At 33.3% G+C, this 18410-nt stretch overlaps 1 protein-coding gene across 1 annotated transcript in view; it reads right to left on the minus strand.

The window, feature by feature from the left end:
* Nucleotides 1-4135: 4135 nt before the first annotated feature.
* AGMO (alkylglycerol monooxygenase) overlaps nt 4136-18410 on the minus strand; it is a 317403-nt gene continuing 303128 nt past the window's right edge. The window contains exon 13 of the mRNA XM_014851828.3: nt 4136-4874. Coding sequence (XP_014707314.1) covers nt 4800-4874 — 75 coding nt within the window. The 3' untranslated portion in view covers nt 4136-4799. The remainder of the gene's footprint in view (nt 4875-18410) is intronic.

The following is an 18410-nucleotide window of genomic DNA, read 5'->3' on the forward strand; positions in this document are numbered from 1 at the left end:
TATTGCTTCACTTTCTGTTTGTGCACAAGAAAACTTGTAAAGCTTCAACAAGTGAAATGAACTTATGAGACTCTTTTAATCCAGATAAAGTCAAGTTTCAGGAAGTGCATATAACTTCTACAGTTGCAGGTGTTCAATTGTCACATGTGAGCACAGTCTTCTTATAACCAGTACAGTCTTTTGAAATAGATGCTGCTGCTTCTTCAACACATTTATTTATTCTGATTTTCATATAATCAGTGATCTCAATAATCTTCTCCCCACCCTGTGAATAGCATAGGTTGATAAACATTTTATGCAAGTTATATATTTAGCATGAATTTTCTTGGAAAAATCCAACACCTAATTTATCATAAAATCCACATTTTTTTTTTGACTTATGGATGCAAATTAGTAGCCTGATGATTTTGTTCTTGCAGACTATTGCATAGGCCAGGGTAAGGCTTCTTAGTGTGCCATGTGGCTGCCAGATACCACTGTTAGATGGTCTCCCAACATCTGCCCAGAAGGAATTAGCTGTCCTTAGACACTGATTGTCCTGGCACACATCATTTTACCAGCAAAGTAAAATGTCTGCTGTGTACTGTTTCTGAAAGGGAGAGGTTATTTTCATTTTGTCTGGATAGGGCCGAGCAGAGAGAACAGAAACACTTATATATGGACATCTTTCATATCTAACTTGGTGTTAAATTGAGAACTCTCTTCACTGCACATGCGTCTCTCACATTATTACAAGAGAACTTAGCAGAGCTGAAAGCATAAAATAGATGTCTACCAAACCTACTCCAGGATATCTTAACACTGCTATTAATAATACTTTATTAAAAATGAAATATCAGAGGCAAACATAAACAGGGCCCATGGCAACAATATTTTTTGATTCCTTCACTCCCCATCTCACTGATGCTTACCTAGTTTTTAAACTTTCAGACTTTTGTCAGGTTTGTAAATATATACAAAATAATCTCATGCCAAACTGATACTTTTCCTTTGGTGGCATATCTAAATAACCAGGTTTATTTAAATCAGTATCACCTCTTTCTTTTAATTAAAATCTTCGCTAAAGAAACACTCTTCCCTTAAATCGTGCATCTTTTTTTGTGTATTTCTGAAACTCGAGGGGAGGGTCTAGAGAAGCTTTCTTTCACTCTAGATTGGTTATGGCCTCTGTACCTTATCACTGGCAGAACTTTAAAGAATACAGATTCTTTGGCACCACTTGAATCTCACTAAATCAGAATTCCAATGTTCCTACCAGGAATTTGCATTTTTAACAAGATCCTCAGATAATCCTGATGCATAAAGACAAAGACTGCTTCTTCCTGTTTCTGTAATGTAAATCTCTGCAAGTTAGAATTTTGGATTTATTGGTGCTAAAAGGGAGAACATACCCCCAAAATGAATTTATGATTGACAGATATTGGGGTGTCTGGAATGGTTGAAATTCTGGCTAAAGAGGTGTTAGAGCTGTGGAATTCCAAAAAAAAGACACAAGAATATCATCAGTTCTTGCTTATTTGCATCTTTTGCTAACAATTTTTTCTAATTGAGTCTTCGGGGATGGGAGAGTTTAATTTGCTACGCTACAGAGAAGGAATGGCGGCAGACTGGAGCGAGATTTGAAAAAATATTCTAACAATAGAATATTGTCTGTTCAGTTTTCCTTTCATTGAGGCAGGATTAAGTAGAGCCCAGGCTGCTTCCATACTGCTGCTAACAATCCTGACAGCAAAAATGCTTTAAGATTCTGAAAGCCAGACTAGCCTCTGTGTTTTCTATCTTTCCTTGGGATTCTGGAAGCTATGAATATGAAGAAATAGAAGAGTAGGCATAAAAAAGGGAGCTCATTTTCTAACTACTGTTGCTGTCCCTAATAAGTCACATTACTATACACCATAATGCAAACCATACCATAAAGAATTCCACTCAATGGTTCTATTGCAGATTCCACACTGAATGTTTGAATTATACCTCACCAGTAGAGTGAAATTTGAGAACCTCTAATAAACAATGATGCAAGCTGGCAATGTTAAATATACTGAGAGTTCATATACTTCGGTGACTACCTGATTTTCAGATACACAATTACAGATCCACATTTTGCTGAATATCATGGCCATGATACGATTAGATTAAGCTTAACAAAAATAATTAGAAAGAACAAGATGAAGGGGAAGCAAATGACACAATTAGACTAAAGTAATGGGCAATTCTATCAAATTAAATCAAGTACAGGTATGGGCTTCTTTTAGACAAACAGCAACCCTATAAAAAAACTTACCAGTCTCAGAAAGATTAGAAGTTCTGTAGTCATTCACCTAGTCAACCAATGCATCCTAACTACTTATCCTCTGAACTTTTCTTGTGCACCTTAGAGCATCAAATTGAATAGGAATTGCTCTGAACTTAAACCGCTGAGCCTAGACTTCTAAAGATTTGCCTCGGACTTCTGACCTCATGGAAGGGACAAACATCATGGACTTTGATGTTGGCCTTCAGAGGTTTTAAATTTTCTTTTGGCCACTGATTATGTGTCATAGGCCTGAGCAAGCTTTTTAACCTCTCAGAATTCTTGTCTGTAAAAGAACACTTAATTAACAACACTTAATTCCCAGGACTTTAGAGACTTAAAATCTTTAGAGAGATTTTAGAGACTTTAGAGGCAAATGAAATAATGCTAATTGAGTACTACTCAATAAACAAAAGTGCCTTCCCTCTCTCTATCCTTCCTTATGGTAGATTAGCAAATCTGAGAATCTTCATAATTTTTTGCAAAGTCAGTTTGCATCTCTGCTTTAGAAGTGGTGAGTAATTGATGAGTCCTATCTATTTTTAGTGCTGTTCCTCTTGAGAGAATGAGAGAGTCAAAGTGCTTCCAGTCAAGAGTAAGCATAAATTACATGGCATTGCTCAAGATCAATTTAAAACATTAATAACAGTAATAAGATCTGTCATCATGTATTAGCGCTCCGCAAGAGAAACCTGGACTGGAAAATCAGCAAGGTTGAAGGTGAAAACTAAAGCACCCCAGTTAACACACACAGGCCGTGAGAATGCTTCCTATCTGGGCATCACTTCCACTTTCAATGGCTTGGAAATTTGTAGCTTGAAAATGTCTGCATTTCTAAAAGAAAATCATTTATGATCATAGTAGGGGTAGCTGAGAGAGAAAAGAGAGATGGACAAATTTGAATTTACTTAAAGAAAATTAAACTTCACCATAAAACCATCTGTTATCATTTTTGAATTCTTTATTTCCATTATTAAACTCATTTTTAGCCCATTCCTATTGATTCACATACGCTCAAGCATGTATACATATTTATATATGACTCATGGGGAAACCATTAAACTCTTCTGATGTACTAAAAACTTACCTAAAGATTTGTGCAACCTGTCTTTTCTTTGCCATTCTTAAAGGATGTAACCTGTAGACTGAAGAGTCTTTAGGATGTAGAATATGGGTATTTAGAATTTTTATGCTCTAAATATGGCAGTTTCAAGCCAGCAGAGGGCTCCCTACTTTAACATGATTCTATATACACAAAGTCTACCTAGAACTCTTGGTAAGAGATGAAAGTAGGGTGTAATATTTGTTATGGGCTTAAGTATTTGCTCCAACTCTTTGTTAAATTAAGACGTATAAAAAGACAAATCAAGCAACGGCAAGACCCTACTTCTGACGCTTGGGATATAATTTGCTAATTTTTCCATCATGGAAAATTCAATCTTCCTCTGGTTTTCCAGTGTGAAAAAGCAGATGTGGACTCTGCATTATGAGTCCACATAGACCCCCGCAGTCTGATTCTTTCAGTAGTTTCACAAAACTTTCCCTGTTCAAAGGTTAAATAACATATTTCTAAAATAAGGTTAATGAACTGATCAGTCTAACCCAGTGATAAATATAGGCAAAGTGATGAAGAACACCATTTATTGTTTTAGTGCTTATAACTTTCGTTACTTAAATTGTGACTTTAAATCTAATATTGGAAGAAGGGAAGAAAAAAACTCCAACTGTTTTCGGTCCTCCTACTTTGAACCTTGCCCTGCTTATCCCTGTCAGTTCCCTCCTAATGAAACACTTGGCAGATTTTTACAGTTACAAAGAATAACGTACACACAATGCCTGGGGCAATTTTATTTAGAGAGTTTTATTAACACCGTTGTGGCAATTTAAAATAAAACGGAATTACTACTTGCTCCTCAATCTGCTAAAACAAATTGGCCAAATTTATTAGACATATGTATCATAAATTAATCTGTTGAATAAATGAATTCTGACAAATTCAATTCATTTTCATTTCAGTGATGTCTTTTTCTGTAATGTAGCTCCTTAGGTTGTGTAGTTTTCATAGGAAAATACAGCCTTAGGCAGATAACTAACGTAATACACTTTATGACAACAAATATATATCTAAGCACAATTTTAGTCAATAGCAAAGAAAACGTTGCTGTCAAATCAGCGCAAGTGAAATCTTCATTCTTTTCCCTGTTTTTAAGTTTTCTCCCTTCCTTTTCTTGTATCCATTGGCTTAGATGCAACCAGTGGATATAACATCATTATATTTGAAATCATATGTTTTAAACCCTAGAAATAAAGCGGAGTAAGTGCAGCTGAATTTAATTTATCAGAAAATAATAAACGTGGAAAGCAAGCAAGAGTAAATAAGCATATCTATCTTTCATTAAAGAAATAGTTCATATAATCATTGTGTAAGATAATTATGTTTCCATAGGCCGTAGTAATATATTGACATTGTGGATAACTGATTAAAGTAAGAGAATTGTGTACAAACTTGTTATTTCCAAGGGCCAGAGGCAAGTTGTTTTATGCTTCGTACTCCCCAGAAAGCAGTACAGATGGAAAAAAAAATCTGAAGAAATAAAACACAAAGAGGAAAAATAATTAAAATTGAATCAATACTTTTGTTCAACTGAGTTAAATATATCTTTCTAGAGGAAAATGAACATAAATATTTCAGGCAGTTAATCTATTCAAATTGATTCTAGCAGTTGTTTACTGATAGAATTTAGCCAACTCAGCTTAAATCACGTTATGTGAAACAGGAGTGGGAGTAAAAAGTTTTGTTTCTGTGTCTTTTTTTTCTATACCCACAAATCTAGGTCATTTCTAGGGATGTGGTTATGTAAGTTAGATATTGAATGAAACAGAACTTTCTTCTTGCATTTGGGCATACTGCATGTTGAATGTACTGTATTAAATGATCTCATTGTTTATATAGTTTAAGAAGCCTTTGGAAAAGGGGAAATGAAAAGCTTATTAAGGAATAATTCCTCTCTGAGGCAATGTGATCTAGCATATTATGAACTTCACTCAATATGAATTAAGTTCTAAACACTACTGCTGACTCACCTTCTGTCTTTTGATCTTAAAAGGTATAAAAAGGTAACTGTAAAATCCTCTTTAAAATTGAAGACATAAGTAAATCATAATAAGCAGCCATAAGAGTTCATTGAGTTTACTCATTTGGTTTCAAGTAACACCACGCATTGCCATTAAATCAACAAAAATTAACCAAATAAAACCCTTGATTTCTAATGATCCTAGCAAAAAGCATTATCCAGTCATCCTCAAAGGAATTCAAGGTTGCAGAATTTTTAATTATGCATAATCCAAATATCACAATGCCACAACGCACATATCTTCTAATTCTCCTGAGGTAAAATCCAGGTACTAATCACAGTTTTTAACCATCAGAGCTTTCCTAAGCCAACCCTTCTCCTGACGCTTACCTGTGCATTAAAATTAAGCTATAGGATTGCTTTTATGATCTCCATTTTAGGTGTTATTAGTATGATGTTGTAAAAGAGCAATGCCCAAACAGCTGAGGTTATTGAGATCGCTAAACAAGAGTTTCTCCATATTTTTTTTATGGTGTAAACTTCCTCTCTAAACTATCAAAATATTACCAGTTGCCTCTCCCCAGGAAGAAGATCAATATTCCTGAAAGATTCATAAATATATATAAAAGAGCACATTTAAGTAATAAGTTGGAGTCATGGAGAACATTCTGGGGTGATAGACTGAGGTGAAGCTAGGGCCATTAACTGAGGCCAGACATTAATTCACAGAAAATACCTTGAACTGTGGTGATTTTGATATTAAAGCTTGAATATGAAAGAAACAACAAAAAAAAACCTCTCCTAAACATTGATATTTAGATTTTATGAGTAGAGTGTTCAGTTTCATATGAACCTTCTGGTTCTTTCTATCGGACCATTATCCTTCACATTTGCCAATCTGATCATTTTCTTCAAATCCATGCATTCCTTTCGGCCTATAACATCCCCAATATGAAAAAAATACTAAAAATAAAATCAACAGTTATATTGAAGCAGAAGTCAAGTATAATATTAACATTTTTGGAGTTGCCTCAGAAATCAAACACAATATATTTAAAGACTGATTTTGATTTTGTTTCTTTTGAAGGTAATTCAAGAAAAATGACCTCATGGGTTTTCTCACAATGGTGCCAAGTAAAATAATACCAAGATTTTGGAGTATTTGTGAAAGCCCTTAGATTGCACAATGAATTAAATTTCTCTATGAAGATGGTTTAAAGTTGACAGAGGGACAGCCGAGAAGACAACTTTAAAGTGGGACAGAGATGATAAATCTATAATATCTAGATAAACAGTTTAATTTGGATCCATAATATTCATTGAGCAACTAATAGCACCTTGTGTTGTGTAAAGTACTGGAATCTGAATATATTTGGCAATAGAAGTATTTTTTGCTTTTGAATCTGGTGTCTAGGATCACAAAAATTATTTCCATAGGTGAAGGCTGGGGAAGATGATTTCAGTGAAACCTCTAAAACTGCATGTAAAATTTTGTGAGTATGTCATAATTCTCCTCTTCCCCACCCCCACCCACTAGACTACCCATACTTTCATCTGTGATCCTAGAAATATTAAGAACTTCTGATGTAACAAGAGAGTAAAAAAGATTACAATTCAGTTCATGTCTTTGTTGCTAATCCACCACTTCACAACTAAATCTTTTCGCTTTTGAAACCATAATTCAAGTCCTATTTCCTTAAGGACCCATTCCTAACTAAAACACAAGGATCTTTTCTTTTCCAAGTATCTAAAATGTGTTTAGCTTTTTAACAAAAAATACGATGTTTTGCAATTTGCAGCTTTATTTTGTTTCTCTGTTTGTTTGTTTATTTTCCAGGCCCCTATGTATTATTCCTCCAAAGAGATGGGAGAGAAAAGCTGACAAAGCATAGAGGTCAGACTCAGATTCAATATTAATACACAGTGAGACCCTTGCTTAGGCAAGGCATTGTCCTAGGTGCCTTTACTAGATTATGATGTTTAATTCTCGTGGCAAACCTTGGAGCATGGTATCCAGTTTGCTGATGAGGCAATGGAAACTCAGAATTTAGGTGGTTTACCAAGAAATCACAAAACTACTAAATATCAGTGCTGGGATGATGTTTTTCGTTTACTTAGTGCCCCCTAGAAAATTTAACTGCACATCCTGGGACGTCAGCTTAGTGAATATGAGCATCAATAGTGAATTCATTTCCTCTACTCTAGTAATCATCTGCACATGCCTGGTGATTTTTGAGTCAATAACTGCTAGGTTTCTGAGACCTTTTCACAATCAATATTTTACGCATAACTCAAAGTTTTTATATATAATGAAATCCAGATTGGCACAGGATCATAGTATTTAAATACAATGAATATGTCCTTTTCAACATATGCATGACTGATATATTCACCTTGTTCCATCAGAAAGCACTTAAGTAGAAAAAAACAGGCTTGCTTTTATATTTTCAAATGTATGTGTGTGTATGTACAAATAAATATAATAGATCTAAATATATATTTCATATATAATTTTAAGCTAGAAAATGATTTAACATGGAATCAGTATATAACCATTTGATTATGATAGTCATTCCATTTTAAATTTTTTCTTGGCCAACCTTTCTCTCGATTTTTTGTATTAAGCTGTTCATTTTAGTACTCCATAGTTGATCACATTAAGTGTATCATTTGAGATAACTATTCATTGACATATTTCTCAATCAACTACTCATTGAAGACAGGAGAATTACTACGTAGGCTAGTGTAAGAATAAATGGCAACCATAGCGGGTTTTTTGCAATACTCTTCTCTAATCTGTAGATGTGATGTTTCTGGATATGTACAAACTCAGCGAACACTTGTTTTATCCTAGGTCTGGGCAAGTCCCATGATTTTAACAGCTGTATTCAAAATATGAAACAGAGGAAGTTGACTCTTGGTGTCAAGCCCTCCTCCTGCTAACACATCATTAGTGGCCCTTGTCTTCAGGTTATTTCCTTGACTTTCCAGGGTCCTCAACTCTGATGCCTGAACTCTGTCCTGTACATTTCCTCCACTCATTTCTAAAAAGCTCATCAATTGGCAGGTGGCTAATCTGAGCCACTAATCAATACTAAAACGCCAGTGGGAACTGATGAGTCATTCTGCTGCTCTTCTCCATTACGTCTGTGTTTTAAGAGGCCTTATTAAAAATGTCTCTACATATGAGCAAATCAGGCATCTAATCTTAAAGGAGAGAGAATAGCATCAGAAGAGGTATTTGTGTGCATGTGGCATCTCCTCATACTGCTACTCCTCAAATTACAAAGTAAGTGGATTGTTCTTAAACCTTTGTACATCTCTCTCTCTGTTGGTTTGAATCTGCCTACTATATTTATTAATAAATGACCTGATGAGCAAAGAAAAACAATTATCACCTTGAGCAGTGGACAATTTCCATTAGAACTAGCTAGCAACATCCCATACTTCTAAAATCATTTAACCTTTAGATAAACTTGCAAATAAAATGAGAGCTTTAAAATACCTGAAAAATTACCCACAAGAGAAATAAAATCTCTGAAATAGCTGAAATTTATTTTGATTCCCAAACACGTATTTATTGTTACAAATACTGAAATAGAAAACACTCACTGAGCTATACTATCTCATTCTATGCCTATTCACAGCGGCAGTGTAATTATGTACACTAAAGCACTAAAAAGTTGAACGAAAAAGTTAGAAAAGCTAAGTCATTTTGTAATTGATGGGTAAAGCTGTTTGCTAAATTCTACCTTGCCAAGGAAGAAACCTGAGATATTTTAAACATGAAATAGCATTTTTTGTGGCGATTTGAAACTTAATCACTTTCAAATAATTAAAAATGTACATATTACCATTTACTCCATTGTGTAAATTTTCAGGCAAATTTAGATTTCTGGGTTGATTTCCTAAAATTCTCCTGGAACGGATGTCTCTATTTTGTATCTCTAACAAATCATACCCTGCCTATAAATGGAGGAGTATATTTTTACCTAAACATTATTTCTCTGACATTGATGAGGTTCATAAAATACCAGTTAACTGGCTATTTAACACATCTATAACAACCACAACAGTAACAGTTTGTTTTAAGGGAAACACATAAAACATACAGAAAGCTTTACTAAATTATTTGGAGAAAAATAAAACCAATTCTTTGTTAAATATACTCTATAACTCAGTACTTTCTTTGTTAAGAGATGACTATTGTTTACTGTACAATGAACTTAAACAGAGATCAAACCTGAATTGCTCCAAAATATCTCTATTTCCTACTAAAGCCAGAGAAAAAAATAAACACAAACTGAACTAGAGTAGAAATTAAAGCCAAATGTACTGATGGTCCTTCTGAAATGAAAACACCAGAAAGATATTAGGTAATGATATTTTTTTTTCCTAGAATTTTGCAAGAACACAATTTGACAAACGTCAACTCAAAAGAAATTAAGACTTACTGATTTTATTTCCAGTGTATTCTATATATTACCCAAATACTAGGATCCATATACAGATAAACAAACAAAAGTCTTAAGAGAGATAATTTCCAGACACTGCACCAATTACTTGGAAGTCCTGTATTCTTTGTATTTATTTTTATTATTTATTTATTTTTGGTGAGGAAGATTGGCCCCAAGCTAAGATCTGATGCCAGTCTTCTACTTTTTGCTTGAGGAAGATTCGCCCTGAGCTAACATTTGTGCCAATCTTCCTCCATTTTGCATGTGGGACACCACCACAGCACGGCTGGATGAGCAGTGTGTAGGTCTGCACCTAGGATGCGAACCCATGAACTCACTGTTGACGCAGAGCATGTGAACTTAAGCACTATACCAAGAGGCTGGCCCCTCTGTGTTGATTTTTAAATCCTATTCAAGAGAAAATGTAATCAAAGCTATGTTTAAGATGTGGTCTTATAAACATTCATTACTATTTAGACTTTAAATTAAATATTATTTTATGTTAATTTTAAAATACATATTAAATGCTCAACTAAGGAAAAACAATATAAATAGAAAGTTTATGTGAATGCTGATGTGATAGCAATGCCTTATTTGAAAAGAATGTATATTTTGCTCAATCATTAAATATCTTCTGATACTAATTTTTAAACAAGAGAATATATTAACCATACTACAATTATGTTTTTTTAAAGAAACTAAACACAAAATAAACATTACAACAAAGTTTTTAAATAATTCATCTGAACTCTGAAACCTGAAAAATCAGGTATCTCACTATTTTGCTACTCAATTGGGGCAAAGGACCCTTACAATTTTAGTAACAAAAATGTACTAAGTTAATTTAGACAATAAATGCAGAATCTTCTTTGCAACCACTTCTTCAGTTTTCCACAGATGAATTCATTCACTTCTAAAAGTTTAAACTGCTCAAGAAAGATGTTTCCTTTCAACTATACTCCTCTAGAATATCCTATTGTTCATCCATACCACATTTGAGCTATCACAATAACATTTGAAAACCATAAATAGTAAGGAGATTAGAGATCACACAGAGGTCTCAAAACTTACCTACAATTCAGAGAATACATCTGAAGACATTTGGCAGGAATTAGCTACCGTACACACAAATCCATCTGGTCAAAACTGTGTAAACCATAATTAGCATAAAGTGAAAATAGATGTTATGTTTCTCAAAAACATCTGTGGAGTTTTCATCTTTGAATTCAAAGTTATGAATGAAGTGTCTTTATAGATGTATGACTTTAAAAATTTTCAACATTACTAACCCTTTTTCTAAGAGTATGGCTATCCAGTAATATGGATTTTAAAATGGTCTTTGATTACTTACTACATTCCTGCCTTTCCTAATATACAATGATACACTTTCTATTTATATCAGTTTCTTAGAAAAATCTCTAAATATTTTAATACATTTTCCCTTGATATCCAGGCTTCTTCTCAGTTTTTCCTGGGTTAGCTTATTGTTTTGGTTTGAACTTTGTCAAAAGTATGGGTACAAAGAAAGGCCTAGTTTACCACAACTAAAACATAGAGAAAAACTAGAGACAACCGAAACGAATTAGATACGATTTATATCCATACAACTGCCAGAATATGTGCCTTGTCAAAGTTGAAGCCTGGCGTTATATTTTTCTAATCATCCAAGTTCTTAATGCTATATAAGGGTAAGACTTTTTAGAACTGTTTCTTAATCTACAGGAGAGAAAATAATATGGAGACATGGAGAGAGAGTAGCAATAGATCAAATTAATAAAAAACAAATATCACATGTGAGAAAGAATGTGAGGGTGAATGTGGACCATTGTGTTGGGAAGAATATCTTAGGAAAGCTGTACTTTATGGAAAGACTCTTTCTATACTCATAATCTCCCTCTTATACTTACCATGGAGCCTCAAATTCTTTACTTTTTACGAATGTGAGAAGGAAAAAAAAATCAGGCAGTGAAAAATTTTAAGGGATGTTTCTTTTAGTTTTCTTAAGGGAAGTTTGTTTTAGTTTTCATAAAGTTGGAAATAAAACAAGAATAGAAAAAATAACAAGGCACTTGATGAACATTACCTAGTTTGACTCTGTGTTGAAACTTTTTTTATGTATTCAAATTACTGATGGGCAAAACCATTAAAAATAACCTGACCTCTTGCTCTAACAACTATAACTGTAGTTTTTTTGAGCTATAAGATAATTCCACGCACATAAAAGTACATTAATTAAATTTCCTTTTTACTTTCATATTTCAGCAAATAAGTTATGGCTACAACTAGAAATAAAATTTCATTTAATTTTCCTGAGTGTGCCTAACATTGGCACAAAATTGCTTCACATCGAGTACGTTTTGAAACTGAAGATTTTTGAATAAAATGTTGCTGGATTAATCATTGGCTTTAAGTGTCCTAACAGAACACTCTGTAAGATGAAAAACATGATATTTAATCTAAAATTCAAAGTACTACACCTTTCTGATGTCCTCTTATTTCTAGCTACCAAAATTTAAAGCATTTCCATTCTAAAATCAGAGCTCTATTTCAACAAAAATTACCAAGAAAATCGTTGTGTCTTAATCTACCAAAATGCCATTTTCATGGCAAATGAGAGGCAGTTCCTGCCGAATAATCCCACCACAACAGCAGATTGGTTTTCAGTGTCCCCTACATGGCAAAAGCCAGCTCCTGGCATCTCTCTGACATAAATTGAGAGGCCAGGTTGTCTCACGTGGGTCACATTTTTTGGTACTTGATGTGCAAAAATTTATATCTGGAAGAGCATATGTTTACGAATGCAGAAAACCATTTAGCACTGCTAATCCAGGATTTTTCATGTGCTGTTAAAAGAATTCTTTGTACTTGCCTACTATCTAGGAAACAAAACAACTCTCAAAAAATGAATTCATTTTTTGGGGAAAAAATGCCATGTTTACAGAAATAATAGTGATGTCTGGTTTTAAGATAGGTTTTGAAAATATCCCTTTGTATTGTGTTTGCTTGTGTCAAAAGGATGATTAGAGCCTCACTAAATGGGAACCTCTCAGAATAGGCTAAATAGAAGGCCAACAGCCCACATATGGCATGCAGCTTGGGGGCTTTCTCTCAACCTTCTGCCAGAGATGGGACTGCCCAACTGGTTTCTCGTGTAAGTCCTAAGTCATAAACTGCATCCTACTAGGCCAGCCATGCCAGAACTGGACCCATGGGTATACAGAGTCTTGGCTGATGGGAAATGATGCCTGCTTCTTAAGGAAGCCACAGCTGCTTTCCTGAGAGTCACCTCAGATGCGTGAATTTTCCCTTACTTTCCATTGTGACTACCTGTTCTGGCAACAGTTCCAACAAAGGGGGAGGCAGGCAGCAGGCACCCAGCTGTTTTCAATAAGCCTTGGCAATGTAGGTACTGATTACATAAACACTACAAATATTTAAAGATCATACTTTCTTGCTTTTAAGCTATAAAAAAGGTGTGAGTCTGTACCAACACCTTATATCTCCTCGGCTCCAAATAATGATAATGATGATGATGATGATGATAGTAAAAATAACAATAGTAATGATAATAAGGGCTAATTATGAAAGCAAAGATTAATAAAGGAAATATGATATCATGAACTGCTGGGAAAGAGCTCAAATTATACAGAGAGAATTGGAAAGATGTGAAATTTCCACATTTCAGGGGCAAGAATATATTTTTTTCCTTTATGAAACAACAAAGTCAAAGTGTGCACTTAATTCAATTGATGTCTTATTTTTCCCACAACCCAGGCAAAAAACAAGCAGGTTTTGCATTATCCATTTGCATTATAGTAAATTTTATTTGTAATTCACATATATTCAAAAATACTATTTTAAACTCTAAATATATGTAAAATATCCAAGAAAGTATATTAATGAAATATTACATACAGTCCTCTATTTATATTAATATCAGGTCCAGAAATCTAGAGAACATGTTGATTTAAATTCTAATTAAGATGAATTTTTCTGGCTTAAAAATACATAAATCCACTTTTTGGATCTGATATTCGAAAACAGAAAGATTTAAATAACTCACTCATGCTTATAGGTCACAAATTCAGGTTTATTATTTTTAATGTTTTCTATATTTGACATATTAGATCAAGAATCTATACAAACATTGTAAGAACTGAATCAGAGCTTCAGTAATCTATATTCCCAGGTGACTATTCAATTTCCTGTATAACAATGTGATGTTCCTGTCACAAAGAACACAATTGCATTTAATTTTTTCTTTAAGATACTCATTCATTTTTACCTCAATAATTCACAAAATTGATCTTTGGCTATGCTGATTCTCTACAATATATCTACTATTTTTGCTGCAATTTTCTTTCCTCTAGGATGGTGGTATATATTGTTTGATATGGGTTTTAAGTTGGACTCTTTCAAAGAACAAATGCTACTGAATAAAAATAGCAAAAGGAAAATTTTTCAAGTTGTTCCAGAAAAACAGTTTTGGACAAAGTGACCAAGTGCTAATTTAAAAACAAAGCTATTGACGGGAAATCTGAATATCATTGGTAAATTAGTGAATAGACTAAGAATGATAAATCACATACACATTGCAATTAACTTGGGACATAAAGCGACCCTAGTCAAACTGGAAGAATTCTAGGAAAGGAATAAGATTAGGTTGCTTCAACTCAACACAAGCTATTTTGCCTTAGGAGGTTACTTAGAATTTCAGTTTGTGCCTCTATAACATGAGCATAATAACTTCCTTAACTTTTCACAAGAGTATGATGAATATTGACTCAAATTTTTTAAATTATAAAGTACTATAAAGATATAAGATAGACTATTAAAATGCGCTATTTTTCTTGCTAAAAAGATTCAATAAACTAAAAGTGAAAACATTGAGTGACAGATAAGGAAACATAAATTGTAAATAGAATTTGGGACAAGAAAGATTCTAGCAAGCCAGCTGTTTGTCACTAATGATCATAAGTAAAAATGATGTTGCTAAAGCTGTAGATATATAATTATTGCTGGGAAAATATAGTTCTACAAAGTAGGGTAAGATTTTAGTCAGATAGGTCATTGTTTGGAGTATTTCCGTTAGGTGCCTCATTCTGTAAGAACATGGAGTTCTATATTTTTGATGAGTTTTTATAATGTCAGTCTCTTGAAATACATCCTTTGGGATCCCAAAATGTTTTTTATTTTAATTCCTTATTGATGACACAAAAAATAATAATTTCTAATTATTCTCCCTCTCACCCCTATTACAAAACTACTGTTTTGATATTTTACATTATATTAAATTCCCTATTCAGAATCTAAAATTATGTTTAAAATAATTAATTTTACACAGATGTTAATTCAGGGGAATCCTGAGCAATATAATGAAAAATATCTTCCTCAAAAATTCTACAATAAATAGAGATAATCTTTACTGGTAATATTTCTTGAAACATTCTTTGACAAATGTAAAAAAGAAATATATTAAACAAAGCTGAGTCAAGACAATTCTGAACGAACTAAGCTAATGGCATAATATATTTTTTGACTAGAGGATTGACAATATTATGGCAAAGAAAGTGGCCCACACTTAAGGGATATTAATGCAGGAAGAATGGTAAGAAAGCTGCCAGTGGGGAATTATCATTATTTTTTTTGCTTTGTTGCTTTGCTTTGTTGTAAACAACATCTTGCTAGACAACCAAAACTCTTGAAAAACTATTACAAATTACAGTATAGACCCAATGTAAGAAAATCTAATATATTAAAGTCACAACTTCCAAAATAATAAACCTTAAAATACCCATATTATTCTAAGTATTTACTGACTATTTATTTAGTGTTAGGTGTGGAGTCCATAAGAAAAAATAGCATGGCTTCTACTTCAAGGGTGAATGTATGCACAAAAAATTATATTGAAATAGTCTCCATTAAGCATATTTATTACACAAATATTTATCACATTCTTGCTTTATGCCAGGCATTTGCTGACAGAACTCACTGGTGAGCAACATAGTCCCTGAATTCATAGAACTTAGATGTATACAGTTTTTCATGAGCATATCTGTTAAAGGCTGGTATTTTTGTATATATCTTATTTCTAAAACTTCAGGTAGACTTATCTTCATAATATTGTGATTAAATATAAAAGAAAAAATGTTTTAATAAAATGAGGTCAATCACAGAATTGTGCTAAATTTTCCACTGATTTAGCTCATTTGTAAAATGAATCATATCTGCCACAGCTACCTGACAGTATTCTTACATGAGTAAGTGGTGAATCACCTTTATTTAGCAAGTAGAGTGTTTCCTATACCCATAACTCCGTGTTTTGAGTTGTATTTTTTGAATACAAAAGAGGTGGGTTGGAATCACAGTTCCATCTTGATCAAGTTATTCAATGCTGCCTTGCCTCAGTTCTTCATTTGAAAAACATGGATGAACTTACAACGTTGTTGGAATAATTAATTGAAATAATGTACATAAACACTTATTACAGGGTTTCACATATGCAAGTGCTCAATTCAGTCGATGCTGTGTTATTATCGTCACTATTGATATTAGATCAGCTTCTACAGCACTGTTTTCCCAACTTTGTTTTGAAAATATTTCATAGCAGTTCTTCTCTCCATTATATTTAACCTTTTAAGTTTTTCAACTATTATTTATAAATTATAAAACATATACAAAAACAGATTTCTTTTCAAAGAAGGGTGGGATAAAACAACTCTAAATAGAAATTCTATATTTTCCTTCTTTCATCCCCATGGATCTTCTCATCATCGCTTTTGAAAGCCACAATTATGAGGATAAAGAAGGCTTCAAAATTCCAAAGTTTGGTGCTCTGGAAAAAACACTGGCCCAGACCCCTGAAACCTGGGTTCTCATCCTTTATGTCATGAAATAATTGAGTCATTTTCTTATCTCAAGATGTCAGTTTTCTTTTTCTGTCTAATGAGAGAGTAGAAATAGAAAATCTCTAAGGTCTATTTTAAGTTCTATTATCTGAAAAATAATAGAATTGGCTGACACAATATAATGATAGAAAGTTCCCAGGATAGCTCCCCCAAATAATTAAATTTGTAACAAAAAGAATGCACCAGAAATACCTCCTTATCTTGTCCTAATTACCAGCACAATAAGGTAATTTAAAGAACAGAAGAAATGACAGAGAAAAGTCTTTTAAAAAATCATTCTCCACACATGTGGAGTATATGTAGCGACTGGCAAAAGATGGCAGAGTGGATCTCAAATTGCCCATTCTTAGGAATCAAGATCCCTAATCTCCTCGGACACAAACTGGCCTTCTGGCACTCTACTGCCTGAAATTTAAAAAGTTAAGACACATTAGGTTCACCTTTGAAACAATAGCTTAGTGGGCATCACCTAAAAGGCACAGAGAAATGACAACAGCAGTAATTCTTATAAAACTTTGCGGAGGCATACAGTGAGATAAAAACAAGTAATGGACATTTTTGATAGTTATTGATAAATAACGATAAGTTTTAAGGACAACAGAAATTTCAGAGGCAAAATATTTGGCCTGTTTGTGTTTATACTTCAAGAAATACAGTTATTGTCAATAAAGCTGGGGGGAGAAAAAGAAATACAGTTTTGCTATTACTGTACTGTCTATCTAGGTTGAGTTATAAAAGAAAAACCTTCAAAACCATTCATTTTTACTTAGCCCATAATTTACTGTTGATTATTTTTCTCTCTTCATGAGAGAGAAAGAAGGGAGAAGGTGGGGGAGGGATGTTATTACTAGAATCTTTAAAAACAATTATTATATTGTAAAAAATCTGGGGGAAACTTGGAACCAATATAAAGTATTGAATAAAGGAAAAATTGTACTTTGGCACAGTATGAGTTTTCAGAAAGTGTCTTTGTAGCTGCAAATGTGTTTATAATTATGTCAAAAGGTACATTTTATGGATTTGGGGGAAATGTGTTAATAATTCTCATAAATAAGTAAGGGCAAGTAGAAACTACTTGGTTAGTTTCTGAAGTTAGCACATGTGATAAAATTGTCTAGAGTTAAAATCACCCTAGAAAAATCCCTTAAATAACTCCTATAGTATAATTCACATGGTTCTGTGTATCCAAACCCTTTATGGTAATTCTTCACACACTCAAGTTTGAGGACCATTGTGCTAGACTGAAGAAAGTAACCAAAGAGAAGTCTCCCTGTAGATATTTGACAATTTAAACTGATCTTGCTGTTGGGTTAAGTAGCAAAATTTATCAGAAACAAAAAGGAAAAGAAATAGATGATAGGTCCTAAATTATTTCTGCGTATCTGTACAGTTTACTGTTTTTATTTTTAATATTGAGCCTCTATTGCTGTAGTACATGTTAAATGGGTGTGTTTGCTTTTGCAAAGGTCAAGCAAGACAGTGGAGTATATCTCGGTGTTAGCAGTAAATTTCAAATTCTGAGAGTAGTTTACATGCACATATGATGTCATTTCACTTTATATTAATGAATGGGAGAATATTTAGTTTGGCTTCTGTGACATAAAATTTTGTTTTAAAGTGATATTTCAGCTGGCCTCAGCTTTTTGTGTCCCTTGCTACTTCTGACTGGGTCTTTGACAGC

Source organism: Equus asinus, chromosome 1 (genome assembly GCF_041296235.1).
Source record: "Equus asinus isolate D_3611 breed Donkey chromosome 1, EquAss-T2T_v2, whole genome shotgun sequence".
NCBI classification, from domain to species: domain Eukaryota; kingdom Metazoa; phylum Chordata; class Mammalia; order Perissodactyla; family Equidae; genus Equus; species Equus asinus.